This window comes from Lepisma saccharinum, chromosome 5 (assembly GCF_977018435.1).
Source record: "Lepisma saccharinum chromosome 5, izLepSacc3.1, whole genome shotgun sequence".
NCBI lineage: Eukaryota > Metazoa > Arthropoda > Insecta > Zygentoma > Lepismatidae > Lepisma > Lepisma saccharinum.
This window is the reverse complement of record NC_139233.1, coordinates 13446416-13462679: the sequence shown is the minus strand read 5'-3', so window position 1 is coordinate 13462679 and position 16264 is coordinate 13446416. Positions and strand designations below refer to the sequence as shown.

Sequence of the window (16264 nt, the reverse complement as noted above, 5' to 3'; positions counted from 1 at the left end):
CATTGCATTTCTCAAGGATAGGATCTTGCGTCGTTGCCTTGAAATCAAGGGGTCCCGGGTACGATCGGATTCCACTTTAAACTGTTGGTCCAATCCCGATTAGCCTTGCTGAGCATAAAGTGGACTTAAAACACCAGCTCAATCAATCAATCAAGGATAGGATCGGTTCTATTTCCTATAACCAATCAGAAGCAAGCTCTAGGTCACGAGTGCAGTTGTAATGGCGGCCGCGTGAGATGTAAACAACGTATCACTTCACATTTTTATAAGCCGATAACTAGTCAACCGAGATGAATAACGTTTCGTATAAAACGTTATTAGGTACAAAACAATGGCGCTGCTTAAATACATATTTTACAACGTTTACTGTACACGTGTGGAAGCATATTTTAGTTGTTTCAATTGTGAACACCGTGCACTCGCCATAGATGGTGTAACTCGACGTGCCTTTCGTGCTGTATACCGAGTGTCCCACAAAGGGGTTTACACTATTTGAATGTTAATAACAGAGAAGTATTACAGATAACCTGCTGGAACTTGTATCTGGATCTGTCATGATTAGTACTTGTTGCCATTCATTTGTTTTTCTTTAGTTTCAGTTCAGTTGCCAGTAGTGACAAGTAATTGACAAGATGGCTGGGAACCTTTCCGTTGAGCAACGGAAGTGGATTTTAAAGTGTTTTTGGAAATGTGAGAACATGAAAGAAGTGCAGAGACGATGGCGGGCAGAATTTGATGTATGGACTTCTTGGGGGATCTTGTGAAAGTTTGTACCACTGCTTCCATCCCTCTTTCATCGGATACTGATTTCTTCCTGCCAGTCCGTCCCAGATCACACACAGTTCCTTCCCTCTCAAACTTGTCGCGTAATTTCGTAATTGTTACACGTGACGGTGGCGCAGTATCAAATTCTGCCCGCTCAACGGAAAGGTTCCCAGCCATCTTGTCAATTACTTGTCACTACTGGCAACTGAACTGAAACTAAAGAAAAACAAATGAATGGCAACAAGTACTAATCATGACAGATCCAGATACAAGTTCCAGCAGGTTATCTGTAATACTTCTCTGTTATTAACATTCAAATAGTGTAAACCCCTTTGTGGGACACTTATATTATATATCGTAATCGCAAACGTTAACTGAAATGTTCCATGAAATATACCCGTATGAGATTTTTGGAAGCATTTGCATAGCATCTATGCTAGCAAAGAGGAAAATGCTTTCGTCAAAAGCGGACCTTATATTCACTGCTGGAAGGTGTTTAGTTAATAAAAACTGCTTGCTTAAAGGGAAAGCAGTTTGTATTCCAGTCAATGATGTGCGTCTACGCGTAAACAACGATACTCTACATTCTTCACGTAGACTTTTTGATACACGTAGATGATGTAATCTATGTAAACAACATGACAAAAGGTGATAAATTAGCAAAGAGCGCTGTGGAATTAAAAGAAAATTATACTGCATATCAGTTGGCAATGTGTGAGAAGAACCTTTCGTACTCTTCCTTGCAAATTTGAACTATTTCTCACCAGGAAAAACCTAACATAGGAAATATTCTAGTGTTTTATAGAAAAAAATACCACTTTTGCCTCACGACCGCCATCTGTTGTCTTTTTTTGCATACGATATACCTTCTTCCATAGTTGATAGAAGAGAAGATACATTTTGTTGTAAATAGGATTCTTGTCAGTTCGTTAGGAACCAATATAATTGAAATATCACTTCTCTTTCATGAAAGCCTTGAAAATTAATTTTAATGTACTTTAGATTGCCTACGTAGTCTATGTAAACTACAACCCAATGTAATCCACGTGTTAAAAACGAAACACCAATATAAGTAAATTAAGGTTTAATCTCACACACAGTCAACCAGTACATAACATTTCTCTTGCTAGTCACAGAATAATAATCCCGCAAAATAATACACAGAATATTCACCTCAAAAAACATGCACAGAATCATCATATCAAGCAAATACACAGATTACTGTTTTTCTATTTCTAACATTCTCCCACCTAGAGTCACGCAAAGACAATTAGTGACTCTACACAATCAATAGTGTTCATAACATGAGTTGTACCAACAAACTCAGCTTCTGTGGAGGCTTCACTCTTCTTCCCAGTCGAGTGGTGGTGACTCTCGGAGCACATTCCTTTTCAGGTACTGTCTTTTCCTCAGTTTTCTTCATTTTGGGTACTTTGGGCAACTCACTTGACTGAATTTCCAAGGGAAAAACACGCTGTAGTGGTCTCATCATAATTCCCGTTGCAGTCCTCAGCCTTACGAGACGTACTTCACCATCACGTCCAGGTATCAGCTCCACAATGCGTGCTAAAGGCCAGTCCAGACGTTTAGAATTGTCATTACCAACAAGAACCACTTCGCCAACCTTCACTTCTCTGCAAGAACTTTTAGCATTCCAATGCTGCACTAACTGACCCAAGTATTCACTGCGAAATCTACTTCTTAGTGTCTCACGAATTCTTTGACAATACTTCCACCGTTTATGTAGATTTACCTTCTGTATCTCATCGAGGTCAGGCACGCCTACTTCTCTGACCTGTTGTAGAAACATGGAGGGCGTCAAGGACTCAAGGTCTGAATTATCTTCTGATATGTAGGTTAGTGGTCGAGCATTCATGACAGCTTCACAATCACATAGCACCGTGATAAATTCCTCATAGGTCAGTGAAGCTTTCCCTAAAATTTTTCTCAATAGTTGCTTCATGAGTCTGATCAAACGCTCCCACCATCCACCCCACCAGGCAGCTGTGGGTGGATTGAATCTCCACTCAATGCGTTTGATTGTTGCAAAAGCAACTACATCTTCCCATTCTAGCTTACTCAACAAATTTTCAGTGCCTACAAAGTTCGTCCCATTGTCACTGTAAACAACTAGTGGTCTACCTCGTCGAGCAATGAATCTTCGAAATGACTGAATAAAATCTCCAGATGATAAGCCAGAAGTTAACTCTAAATGTACAGCTCTATAAACAGCACAAGTAAATATACAAATCCAAGCCTTTTCTCCACTTTGAAGTATAACAGGTCCAGCTAGATCCACTCCTGTTATTTCGAATACTGCTGCATCTCTGACTCGATGTTCAGGTAAAGACACCGGCATTACTTCCATTCTTTTAGCATTATGTCTCCGACAAATCACACAACCCTTCACTACAGAACGAATAGTTTTCCTGCCTTTCAATATCCAAAACTGTTCTCTAAGAATACTCATCAGACCTTGTACACCTGCATGACAAGCTTCAATATGTTTATAATAAATAAGCCTCTTCACAATTGGATGTGAGCTTGGCAAGACAGCCGGACACCGAAATGTTTCTTTATCTGTAAGCTCTAGGATTTTAGTTTTCAGTCTTATGATTTGTTCCTTGTCTTGAAATGGACACAAAGATTTCAGCTTCTTGTCTTCCACTCCGACATAAGAATCTCTTTGTACAAGGCGAATAACTACCTTTTCAGCAGCATTTACTTCTTCTATTGACAATTCTGCTGTCCTATGGTTCTTTGGATGACGACAATTGAAAATGAATCTTCTGATCCACCCTATCAGTCGAACAATCTGTTCATATCTGGAAAATCTGTGATAGTACCAGTCATCCCTTTCTTCAATATTAGCTAAACTAGATACAATTGTCTTCTTCTTCTCTTTGGCAATAATTTCTTCTTGACATGTATACCTTTGTTCAGGCCATTCGCTCTTAGCTTCTTTTAACCACAATGGACCTTCCCACCATTTTGATTCCATTAACCGTTTGGGTGAACACCCCCTCGAAGGAAGATCAGCACAGTTCATAATACCTGGTACATAATTCCAAGATTCTCTCTTACTCATCGTTCTTATTTCACGCACACGATTTCCTACAAAGGTGTTCCACGGATCATTGCGTCTAATCCATGCAAGAACTGTAGTCGAATCTGTCCAAAAATTAATTGGTATGTCCCCAATGTCCAATGATTCGGTTACTGAAGCTGCTAATCTCACTCCAATAAGAGCTGCCATCAATTCCAAGCGGGGTATGGTTAACTTCTTTATCGGAGCTACCCTTGATTTAGCTTGTACTAATTGCACCTTGACTTGTCCCTTATCAATGGTTCTCAAGAATACTACAGCTGCATATGCCTTTTCACTAGCATCACAGAACACATGCAAACTCCAATCTTCCAAACCTTCAGCAATCCACCTAGGAAATACAAGCCCTTTCAAATAATGTAATTCTTCAACCCACAGTCTGAATTTTCTTCCCATTTCTTCGGGCACTTCTTCATCCCAACTCAATTTTAACAACCATGTTTCTTGAAGAAGGATCTTTGGATACAATGTCACTGGAGAGGTAATTCCAATAGGGTCAAATATTCTGTTGGCAGTTGACAAAATAATTCTTTTGGAGACAACTTGAAACTTCATTCCTTGGAAACATTCCGGTCTCAATTCCAAATTATCTGTTCTTGTTTCCCATACCAAGCCTAATACAGATATTCTGTTATCTTCCGACAAGTTTCCTAGTGAGGTATACTCCCACCCTCGCAATTCAAATTTCGCATCTGCCATCAAATGATTAGCTTCTTCAATAAACTGGTGGAGTTCCTCTTCATTGTTCACACTAGTAACACAATTATCTACGTAAAAACTCTGCAACAGCTGTGCAATGATATCCTTGGAATAGCTGCAGCTCTCTTCATTACATTTTTTCAGAGCTTGCTTCAGATGGTGTTCAATTACTGCACACAATAAAAATGGGCTACAACTTACACCAAAAACAACTCGCTTGTGACGATAAACCTTTATGTCACCTTTCTCATCTATCCAAAGAAATCTCAAAAAATCACGGTCGCTTTTACATAAACTAATCTGCAGAAAAGCCTTCCTTATATCTGAGACGACTCCCAATTTGCGTAACCGAAAACGTGTCAGAATTGAAGGAATTATTTCAATCAAATTAATGCCTTTCTCTAAACACTGGTTCAACGAGTGATGCCCCTTTTCTCTTGCAGAAGCATCAAACACAGGGCGTATCCTGGTAGTCTCGCTGTTCAATTTTACAACATGTCTATGAGGTAAATAGTGTCCCTTGGTGTCTATCTCTTCAGATGAAACCTCCTCGACGATGCCTTCTTCTAGCCACTCATTGAAAACCTGACAATATTCTTCATAACAGTCATCTCTCTTCAGTTTTTCAACAAGTGTATCCAGTCTTCTTTTACACATTTCTAAATTACTAGGAAGATGTGGGTGTCCCTCCACCCATGGCATTTTTACCTCATACCTTCCTTCTTCGTCAATCGTCAGAGTTCGTTCAAAATAATCCATCACTGCCTCTTGAGCTTCAATTTTGGACTTCTTTTCTCCAGGATCAGTAATACCAAGAACATCTAATTTCCACAAGTCTGCAACCGAGGCTTCCTTACAAAACATTGAAGCTGCAATCATGGATGAAACTCTATGACTTTCATGTGCAGTAACTTTGCCCATTAGTATCCAACCAAGCAGTGTTTCCATTGCTACCAATCCACATTTTAGAGCAAACTTCTTGCCAGTGAAAATTTTACCAGCTATATCAGCACCAATTAAAACTTCTACTGGACCATTTTCTCTATCGGAAATTTTTACACCTATCCGTTTCAACTCTGCTAACCAAGGACCTTCAGTAACAGATGTTACACTGTCACAAATATTAGGCTGATCCATGGCTTCAAAATTGCAAGCATAATCACCTCTGATGCTAGTCAATCTGACACGATAGCAATTATGTTCATATGGTGCAGAAAGAATGCCACCAAAAAGTGCATGTGTGACATTTTCCCTTTTCACAACCTCATAATTCATTTCCTTTGCTGTAGATGTACAAATGTAGGATCGTTGCGAACCAGTATCAATGATTGCTCTTACATATTTTTCAGCACTTTGTCCTCTTATTTTCACAACTAATGTTTGCAGAAACGTTTCAACATGTTCATTATTCGTCAAAGAATTTTCAACAACCGTCTGTGACTTAGTCTGCTTCCCTGGAAAGACTGTTCCCTGCTTAGTCCTTTGACCAGAGCACATCACTTCAACATGCTGCCCCTTGCAAATCCTGCATTTTAATTTTACCCTACAGTTTCGACTAAGGTGGCCTTTTTTCAAACATCTGTAACACAACCCCTTTTCCCTAAGCATCTTAGCTTTTTCCGCAAAGGACCAACTGCGTGCCTTCACACACTCCTCACTAACATGCGAATCACCACAAAATAGACACTTTGAAGAATCCTCTTTGCAATTAATCAATTCAGCTGCCGTGGGTATAGATTCAGTACGACTACTACGTTCCTTCTTTCTCTTCAGATCGAACCCAGCTACAGCAAGTGCTATCTTTTCTTCATTTTCCACTTCTTTCTTCAGGAAAGACATTATTTCTTCCAGACGACTCTCCAATTTAGAATCAGTGGAATTTGCAGAACTTCTCTGCCACACTCGCAAAAATTCTTCTGGTAAACATGACTCAACAAGAGGGTATAACATTGCAGCACACTTGTCTGACGTTACTCCTAATGTACTTAATGCTCGTAACTGTGATTCCATTTTGTCATAAAGAACAGCTAGTTCCAACTTACTGTCACCATTTAAGTTGTGTAACACCAACTTCAAAAGTTCACGAACATAAACTTCCACTAACACATCATCACGGCCGAAACGTGACTTAAGTCCTTCAATGACCTTGGGATAGTTTTCGTCACTGAGGGGAAAACTTTCTACAAATTGACGCGCTTTTGAACCCGGTACGGTAGCCTGTACAAGGTATTGGAATTTATCACAATCATCAATGCCCTCGTCCTTGTCAATTCGTTTGAATTGGCTCCAGAAGGGTAACCAGTTCTTCACGTTACCATCAAATTTTTTAAGTTCCACTACCGGTAATTTGATTTTTCGTTTGCAGTTTACTGATGTGTCACTAACTGCGTCACTACCATTGTTCAACACCTGCTTACTTAATAACTGTTCCACCATAGTCTTGATTCGATAAAAGTTACATGCATACTTATCTGCATTTTCTGCTTCGACGATCAAATCCTCTTCTTTGACATCGTCGTCCATCAACAAATCACTGTACTGTGTGTCCAGATCCTGCAATTTGCCGAATTTATCTTGTAACAAACGGAAATTACTCTGCAATTCCACCAAATCCGGGCAATCACCATTGCACGCCGCTTCAATGTTATTCGCTAAGCGCGTAAACGACGATCTCGTTACTGTTCTTAATTTACTTATCTTTTCCATGGCGTCTCAATCTTTGCCTTACACAAAGTCTCCCTGTCCTGTCACGGTCGCCAAATGTTAAAAACGAAACACCAATATAAGTAAATTAAGGTTTAATCTCACACACAGTCAACCAGTACATAACATTTCTCTTGCTAGTCACAGAATAATAATCCCGCAAAATAATACACAGAATATTCACCTCAAAAAACATGCACAGAATCATCATATCAAGCAAATACACAGATTACTGTTTTTCTATTTCTAACACACGCGTAGATTACGTGTAGACAACACATGTAGACGTAAACTTATAGTGTACGGCACATCACTGTCAGTTCATTTGTTTCCCCTCCGTGTATATGGTGCAATCTTTTGTATATTAACTGTACTAGGAGTTAGTAATCTAAGCTAAAAGACTCTTCAAGGTAACTATCAAGTGCGTGTATGTCCTATTATAGTCCTACGTGTTTGTAGCAAATTACAAGAACCACGAACATTTGCAAGAAATTACACTAAGCTACTCTGGCTTTCATTACTATAATTGTTGAATTTACCATAATATAAGTGGTCTCTGTGCATAAGCGCCCAGAGGAACGGCCAGGGCTAGAAAGATCATTTAACTAATCCCACTCATTGGAATATGGAAACATATATGTTCTTCAATTCTTTCTTTTAATTCTATTATCTCTACTCCGTTCTCTTTTTCTGAATTTCTTTATAGTTCTTGCCTTCTTTCCTATGTATTTGGTTGATTTTACTTCGCTATTGTACTAGCTAATTTGTAAGAATATTTGTAACATAGTTGAATTGTATTCTCCCTACTTCATTCTTGTTTTCTATTTTTCATTGTAGGCTTCGATTCTTGCTTACTCCCTTTCTTCTTATTTTTATTCTATTTTTCTTCCGTTTTATGTCTCATTATCTCGTTTACTCTCTCTCTCTCTCTCTCTCATTTATTTTCGTTCTTCCGCTCTTCTCACCCACCTCCCGACTTTATTCTTACTCATTCCCTTTTATGCAAATTCCTTTCTCTTTCATTCTCTCTCTCATGCATTCGCATTTACTTCGCTTCCTCTTTGTCTCTTGTTCGTGTTTTTCATAGTTTCTCTCTTTGTCTTATAACATTTCTGTATTAGGAAGATGACTCATAAACATGACGTGGCAATTCACACACACACACACATAATTACATACATATACGTAGCCCTATATACGCACACGCTCGAACAGGCAAAACGAGAGTTATTCGCTCGAAGCCCAGCAGTTCACGTAGAACTGTAATTTGTCTGTGGCAGTTAACCCTCAAATATGGATAGTGAATTAAAAGACGCAGTGAAATTGAAACTAAATGAACATAGTCATTATCTTCATGTTAAAATGAAGTTTAGTCTATCATTACAGTGATATATGGAAATGAAATAGATGATTGTGGGTTGAACGGATATTTTACATTTAAGTTCTTCTTCTTCTTTATTTTTAGCTCACACCGCGTTTACGATTTCTAGCCAAGGTTGCTGAATTCAGGTACTATTGCTATTAGATATATGCTCCAAATTGTTGTTGAATATCATTCACTTTCTTCGAAACACTAATGACTTATTGAGTGTTGTAGTCCATTCTGTTCTTATGGTATAACGAGGTCTTATTGATTTAAATTGTCGTGCGGGTCATCATGACTATTTAGATTGTAAAGCTATGTTTTCTAGCGAAACTATAAAGAATCCCAATAACTACAATGCGAGGTTCAGATAAAGGGTGTTCCGTATAGGACGCCGAATTTGAATCGAGTGCTATTGTTTTGTTTCGAGCTTGGCAGATCTGTTCTTACCAATGTTGGCGTCTGTTGTCATGCCGATTAATGTAGCCACAATTGTTTTGACTTGTTTGTTGTGGTTTCCTTCCGAATATCCTCGAATAATCCAGGAGCGTGAAATCCATCCATCCGCTGAGAACGACTGTGTGGTGTGGGTTTTGGCAGGTGGAGTGTGATCTTACACCCTGTGATTTCTCCTTATGGGGGTTTGTGAAATCACAGATGTACGCCAACAAACCACGAACCCTTTTGGAACTGAAGGCGGAAATCATACGGGTGATTGGAGCCATCGGGACAGACATCTGCGAGAGTGTTATCAATAATTTTCTGGAGCGTATAAACGCATGCAGACTCAGTAAGGGTGGACATATGCCTGACATTGTCTTTCATACGTAAATGGGAGATGTTACTGCTTACATATATGTGACATATAACTATTTTCGTGATATTTTCCCTATACGCGAACACCCTATACGGAACACCCTATATTAATGTAGATAAGGATATCGGAAATGGAACCTGTGCATGTTGTATGTTTTTAAATAGAGAGTCTCGGTGTTGTTGCCTTAAGGGACATTCAAAGAATAAATTATTAAGTGTTTGATTGGCTTCTCCGCATTGGCAGGAAGTTGATGGAACAATCTTTAAACAAGCCAAATGTTGATGTACTAATACATGGTCTGTTCGGATTCTTAATATAAGAAAAACCACTGCCAAAGGTAGGTTCATGTTTTGGTACCAAGGTCTATGATTTCTGACTTGAGCATGCCACTTATAGGATGTGGTATTGTGTAGCTCTATTTTGTACCACTCCTCCCACTGTTTTTGTAGCTTATATTTTACTCTGGGTAAGAGATCTTTACATTTAAGTGTCAACGACTATTGTCACATTAAAACTATATTCCATTGTTGTAAACGCTCGAGCGCGGTAGACTCGACCGAGTACAAGCGAACAAAAGTGGTTCCATGCAGCACCCTACTGCAGTTCATCGCAATACAGTAGTGTACTGGGTAAATTGAGAAGTTTAGGGATTAGAGCAGGTTTTCATTCACTTGGAGAACTGCTCGCAGGCAGGAATTTTATAACATGAATTATTTTTTAGTCGTCAATAATATAATATACCATCTCTCCATTTGCTGTTCTTTTTTAGTGAAACTGGGAAAATAAGGGAGTATACCATCCATAGTATTACACTCCCACCACTCTTGTAGTTATCATATGTTAATTGTTTCATAACCGAGCCTATCAAATCGAGCTTTTTCGTAAAATAAAAAACACAAACACTTTCCGGTCTGGCATCACAAATTAAAGTGCCTGCATAGGAGCCATCAAGCCACAACCTCACATATGTTTATTTTTTTTATTGACCGAATACATCTGTATCATAATTAATTATCTGAACATGAGTTTCTCCCTGCCAAATTATGCATAGAGCAATCGAGTAACATATGCTTCTTCGTGGTTGAAATTGCATTCTTTCTCAATCTGAAATTTGAATTTTGAATTCTCATAAAGATCTCACAAAAGAAACACCTTCCAACCATTATATATACACACACGTGATTGGAGAACTGGAATTTTGAGGAGTAACGGAGGTGTAAAAACAGTACACTGAAGTGTAATTGTGAAAAGAAATGTCTTACTAAATATCTTCATGCAGAAGAGGCTATTATGTTATTGCCTATAAAAGAGCAGCATTGAGCATTTTCCCAGCGACAGATAAAGGAGAGAAAGACAGACGAGGCAGCATCCGCTACGGAGAGATGCAAGGAACCTTCCTACTGGAATCTGGCATCCATACTTCACCTCCACGGCCAAGATTTGTGCGTCATAAAAAACAACACATGTAATGGTGACGTTGAATTATGTAAGAGTTTAGCTGGAAGGAAACTGATGCCCCTCTCTTATGAAAGGGAGAAGGCAGGCAAAAGAGATTTGCAGAGATTTTTCATTTCGTTTCAGACTCATAATCCTTGCTGGTTGATGAATATTTTAAATCTCTCTCCCTGCTTCCCCCGTGTCAGATCTCGGTAGCCGCTCCGCCACACACCAATGTTTCCAACTGGCTGATACGACCAAGCGGTTTTTACTTCCCATAGGTATAAGTTCTGCGTAACCTCCATGGGTACTGCAGAACATTAGAATATCCCTAGCTTACTGGTTATAGATGGTGACGTCACTTATCAGTAGCTACAAGCAGGTACGTGTCTCACAAATAATAATATTATTAATAATAATGATAATGATAATAACAACAAAATGTTTATAATTAACACAATATAATTAACAGGTACATACATAATAAATATTAAAATAGGTAAATTAATGTGTAAAAAAACCGTAGAAGTTACAGCACATATTGATCTACCTTACATGTAGTTAAGATCGCTAAATTTGTGTAGATTAAACTCTACTTACAAGGAAAGTAATGCCAAAAATAATAAAAAAACTAATATTTATGTATATTATTATAAGCAGTAGTGTGCATAAATCTTACGCACTGTCAATTCAAAGCCTTATGATCCCAATCTAATCTTTGCCTTCGTGTAAGTTCAGCGGAAGTAAAAAAGCCTTGGTTACATAACAAATCATTTATCATTCACTTATCATTTATTTATTTGTCCATCACAGGACCAAAGTCCCATTTATGCTGAACATAATATACACAAAGATAATGCTAATAATATACACATAATGTTAATGTTAATACATAAAATAATGTTACAATTTGTGATAGTGTGTCAACAAATGCTAAACAAGTATATTTTCATTGTTTAATTTTAGTACTTGACTCTTTCGGGGAGAGTTTAGATCCCTGGACCCCCCTCTAAAATGTCCATAGCTACAGATAAAAACAACTTATATTTCTCCTATGAGCCCTCTGAGGTTTAGGAAGTACTACAGTAAGTATGATAAACACATTACTATTTGTTACCTCGGTTTCCCAACCTTATGGTTTCTTAATACAGTTCCGTAATTATGAAAATTAACCACTTCATAATAGAAATCAAATAGAAGTCATTCCTGTTTTTCTGTACATCACCTTTACCAAATGGCTTACTAACAAAATTCTTCTGGTAACTACCAATAACATTACTTCTTATAACACCATTAAGCCTTGCTTCCATGATATGAAAAACTCAATATGCTGACCAAGGCAGACATTTATTTTATTTTAAAACATAACCTAAACTTAACGTTTCAACCTTCTAGCAAGGTTTTCTTCAGACTCTGCACCAAGTACAAATGATTTTTATTTTCATTTGTACTTGGTAAGAGTCTGAAGAAGACTTTGCTAGAAGGTTGAAACGTTATGTTTAGGTTATGTTTTAAAATAAAATAAATGTCTGCCTTGGTCAGCATATTGAGTTTTTCAGTACTTCTTCCTCTTGCAGGACTGGGTAACCAAAGCCCGTCTGCGACTACAAAAATTGATCACTCCATCGGCCATATGGTCTTCCTAAATTTCTTTTTCCATTTGGCCTGCAATTTAATAGTTTTCGAAACAAACGGCTATCTGGCATTCTCAGAACTTGTTGATTCCACTTTAACTGATAATTTTGAATTTCGTCCATCATTTTTCTTCGACCTTCCATTTATTTCGGATTTCTTCACTTCTAATTTTGTCTCGTAAGGTTACTCCATTTAAAAACAGCAAAAATCTTATTTGTGAACCATTTATTCTAGTTTTATCATGTTGACAAAGAGTCCCAACATTCGCTACCACATAGAAGAGACTGTTTTGAAAATATGTTATGATATCTAATTTGAATTTCTTTTCTCATTTGTTTTCCAAAACAATCTTTTCAAAATTCCATTCAATTATTTTATTGCACTTTTCTCAACATCTTTTTGGCATTCGAACTGTAAAATATGGCTTATACCCCCACAAAAAAAAAAACAAAGTCTGTTACTTCTTCAATTATTCTATCGTTTATCACTATTTGTACTCTAGGAAATTTTCTTTTTTCCCGTTTATTGCCATTGACTTTGTTCTAGTCTTTGAAATTTTCATGTTATAATTTGTAAGAATTGATCGAAGCTTGAAAATAGGCCTTTGTAGACCATCTTCACTTGCTGCTACCAATATCACACAATATATATAATATAACAAACTGTGGCAATACCACTTATTGAAAAATCATATATAATTTGCAGGTCGTTATATGGGGATTCTCAGATGGTGTCGTGATAACGTTGTTGCCTAATCAATGGATTTCGTGCTTGACGGGACGGTAAAAAGAGGGCAAAATGTGATGCTAATCGCCATGTCTTCCCGTTTCGCCCAATACCAAAAAACTTGTTTTATTGGAGCAAGTGATAACACGCGCCAGAACGGATGTACCGTTTCGCCCAGAGGGAATTTTTAAAAGATGGTTTGAAGGTGAACGGAAATGTGAAAGTAAAAAGCCAAATAATCAGGTGTGACTTCCAAAGGGGAGCCTTGTCGCATTGTTTAATCCATTAATAACAGAAACACAGATGCATGTGTCATAAGAATACACAGTACAAATACAATATTAACAATATTATTAGCCAGTGAGGTTAGGTTAGGCAAATATTCTACTGTTTTAGGTATTGCAGGTGGATGTCTTCCTCGCACATTACAAAGGCTGTGTTTAAAGCCATTGAAATTAGCCATTCTTGCATACTCCTCGTTGGTTAAGGACACGTGGCTCTACACGATTGGGAATATTTACTTTCACATTTCCCTCTGGGCGAAACGGTAACGGGCGAAACGGTACTTCCGTTTTGGCGCGGGTTATCACTTGGGCCAATAAAACAAGTTCTTTTGTACTTGGCGACAGGGAAATGGGCGAAATGGGCATGAATCGCTGATCAACCCACAAAAATGACCAATGTTGTGAATGTGTGAGAACCCTCCTCTTTTTTTTTTTACATCACCCATACATATTTCATGCATAAATAGACCTACAGTACAGTATTGATATCTATAAGAAAAAAATCTAAATCATATTTTGAATAATTTACCTTATATAAAGCTACAATAGGATTATAGAATGCAGTTGTATGCACTATAAATATATTGTTACAAACTGAATCAATACATTTAGTTTAATTGGGTTAAATACTTTAATGTTTTGAAAACAGTCATGGTTACTTCATTTAGGGCAGGTGGAGGGCAGCCTAAATTGACGGTCTTGGAACGTCATTTCTCAAGCCAAATGTTTTTACAGTGTAGAATCCCAACTACACACTCCACAGCAGCTATTCCGTGTTGGTCAGAGGTTCAGCAGTCACATGGAGTTTTCCCAGTTTCTGCCCTGGTCGAGTCTTGGGGCGTGATTGATGATCTGAAGTTCTGAGCGGTCGGGAACTGTCTGGCCATTCATCCCGGTCCACAGAGCTTGCTAACCACCCCTAACGAATTATTGTGTATAAACATTATATGCGGAAGGAAAAACTGCCCCCCACAAAAAAAATAAACAGGCGACGGTGACGTCACAAGGAGAAAGAATGCAAGTCAGAGCCATAAAAAAATCGTTAATGAGCTCATACTGTGCCGAGGTGTCATTCAAAGTGAATTAATGTTTCCATGGCACATTGTATTCTGGACGTATTTTTCCATATTTTTTTTCGGAAACAAAGCGTGATTTTTTGTCACTCTTTTCAGCAGAGAGGCTTGAAATTCATAATTAATTAAGATAGGTACAGTGGCGAACTGAGGCTTGGTGATTTGGGCTTGATGCATTTGGAGTTCTAGTGCTGCATGGGACGACTTTTGCTCGAACTTGTTCGAGCGTTTACAATGGAATCTCATTATCATGTAGCAATAATCGTATGCAAAATATCAGTCCTGGCAGTATTCACTAAAGTTTCAATTTCACTGAGTCTTTTACTTCACGATCCATATTTGAAGATCCACTACCACAGACAAATTACGGTTATACGTGTACTACTGGTCATCGAGCGTATGCCGTTCGTTTTGCCTGTTCGAGCGTTATTCGCTCGATAAGAATCTCTCAATTCCGTGCGCTATCTAGCGTCGTCCGTGGGAACTATTTGACGCTCGAGCCAAATCCTTTCACTGTAGCACTATTTTGTGCAGTAAAGTTGGTAATGTGCATGTATCGACCCCAGAAAGTGGGAATTTTTCTCGTGAAATATGGGATATAATCATTAATGTTTAAATTGCACACTGTTTCAAGTTAGGATGACCATAACATTTTGACCCCAAAACGGGACATCCAAAGAAGGTCAGTTTACTCCCTCCTGAAAAATCGGTTAGGCCTTATTATAAAATTATTGCTATTATTAAAGTTATTATCAGAGCTCGGATTTATATGTAGTATCAAAGTACAAAATATGTACATAAATATGTAACAATAATTGATAAAATATGTAGCTAAATATCGTATCAATCCCTAAGATTATATGTTTATTTTATAAAGCCTCTCTGAATGCTTCACGTTGACCAGGGCATTCACTTGTTTTTCTCAGTTGTCTCAGCCTCTGAGGCATGTAAACAATGCACAGTGTTGTGCTATGCAAACCTCCTGAGATATCCAGGAAACAGGTAGTTTCTTCTGCCTATGGAGTCGGCGGTTTGCATATTGGCAATTAAAAACACGATTCGGCATAGAGGAAGAGCTCGATGGCCTAGTGATATAGAGGTGAGACAAGCTGAGAGGGGACTGACTTTGGATTGGAGTTGAGAAGGGAGAAGAGGTTAGGAGAGCAGTGGGACAGAAGTGAGACGACGCTCTGGTCAACCAAGAGAGAAGCCAACAGAGGACTTCGTATATTTTATTCATCATAATTCATCAGATAGACAGGTAACTATCCTAACACCCAGCCATGATTCAGGTTCAAAGGTTCACAAAACCCAACGAGTGACCATTGTCTTTTCTGCAGTTTAGTTTCTTAATCTTATTTGTACCTTTCGTATTGCCAAGCGTTAACTCGTCATGCTAATGACGAGTGCTCTCATCAGAGGATGAATGATGAATAACTTACATCACCCAGCAATTAATTGCAAAGTGACTGGTTCTGATCCCATCATTCTTTAGAATGATACGATATGTATTATCAAACGGATATGTAGCTAAATATGTTGTATCAAAAAATATGTAATATTAATAATAATCAAGTATCCAAGCAATTTCAAGAATTCTGCTAGATATTTATTTTATTTGAACGTATTCAACATAATTTTAAGGACATAGGTTGT

General features: G+C 38.0%; 1 protein-coding gene across 1 annotated transcript; it reads right to left on the bottom strand.

Annotated features, from left to right (window-relative positions):
- Window positions 1-2062: 2062 nt before the first annotated feature.
- On the bottom strand, window positions 2063-7276 carry LOC145987579 (uncharacterized). Its single transcript, XM_083121926.1, has one exon. The coding sequence runs from the start codon at window positions 7274-7276 to the stop codon at window positions 2063-2065; it is 5214 nt and encodes a 1737-aa protein (XP_082978052.1).
- Between the last annotated feature and the right edge of the window lie 8988 nt (window positions 7277-16264).

Coding starts and splice junctions, on each gene's coding strand:
- LOC145987579 (XM_083121926.1), bottom strand. CDS start 7,276: ATGGAAAAGATAAGTAAATTAAGAACAGTAACGAGATCGTCGTTTACG.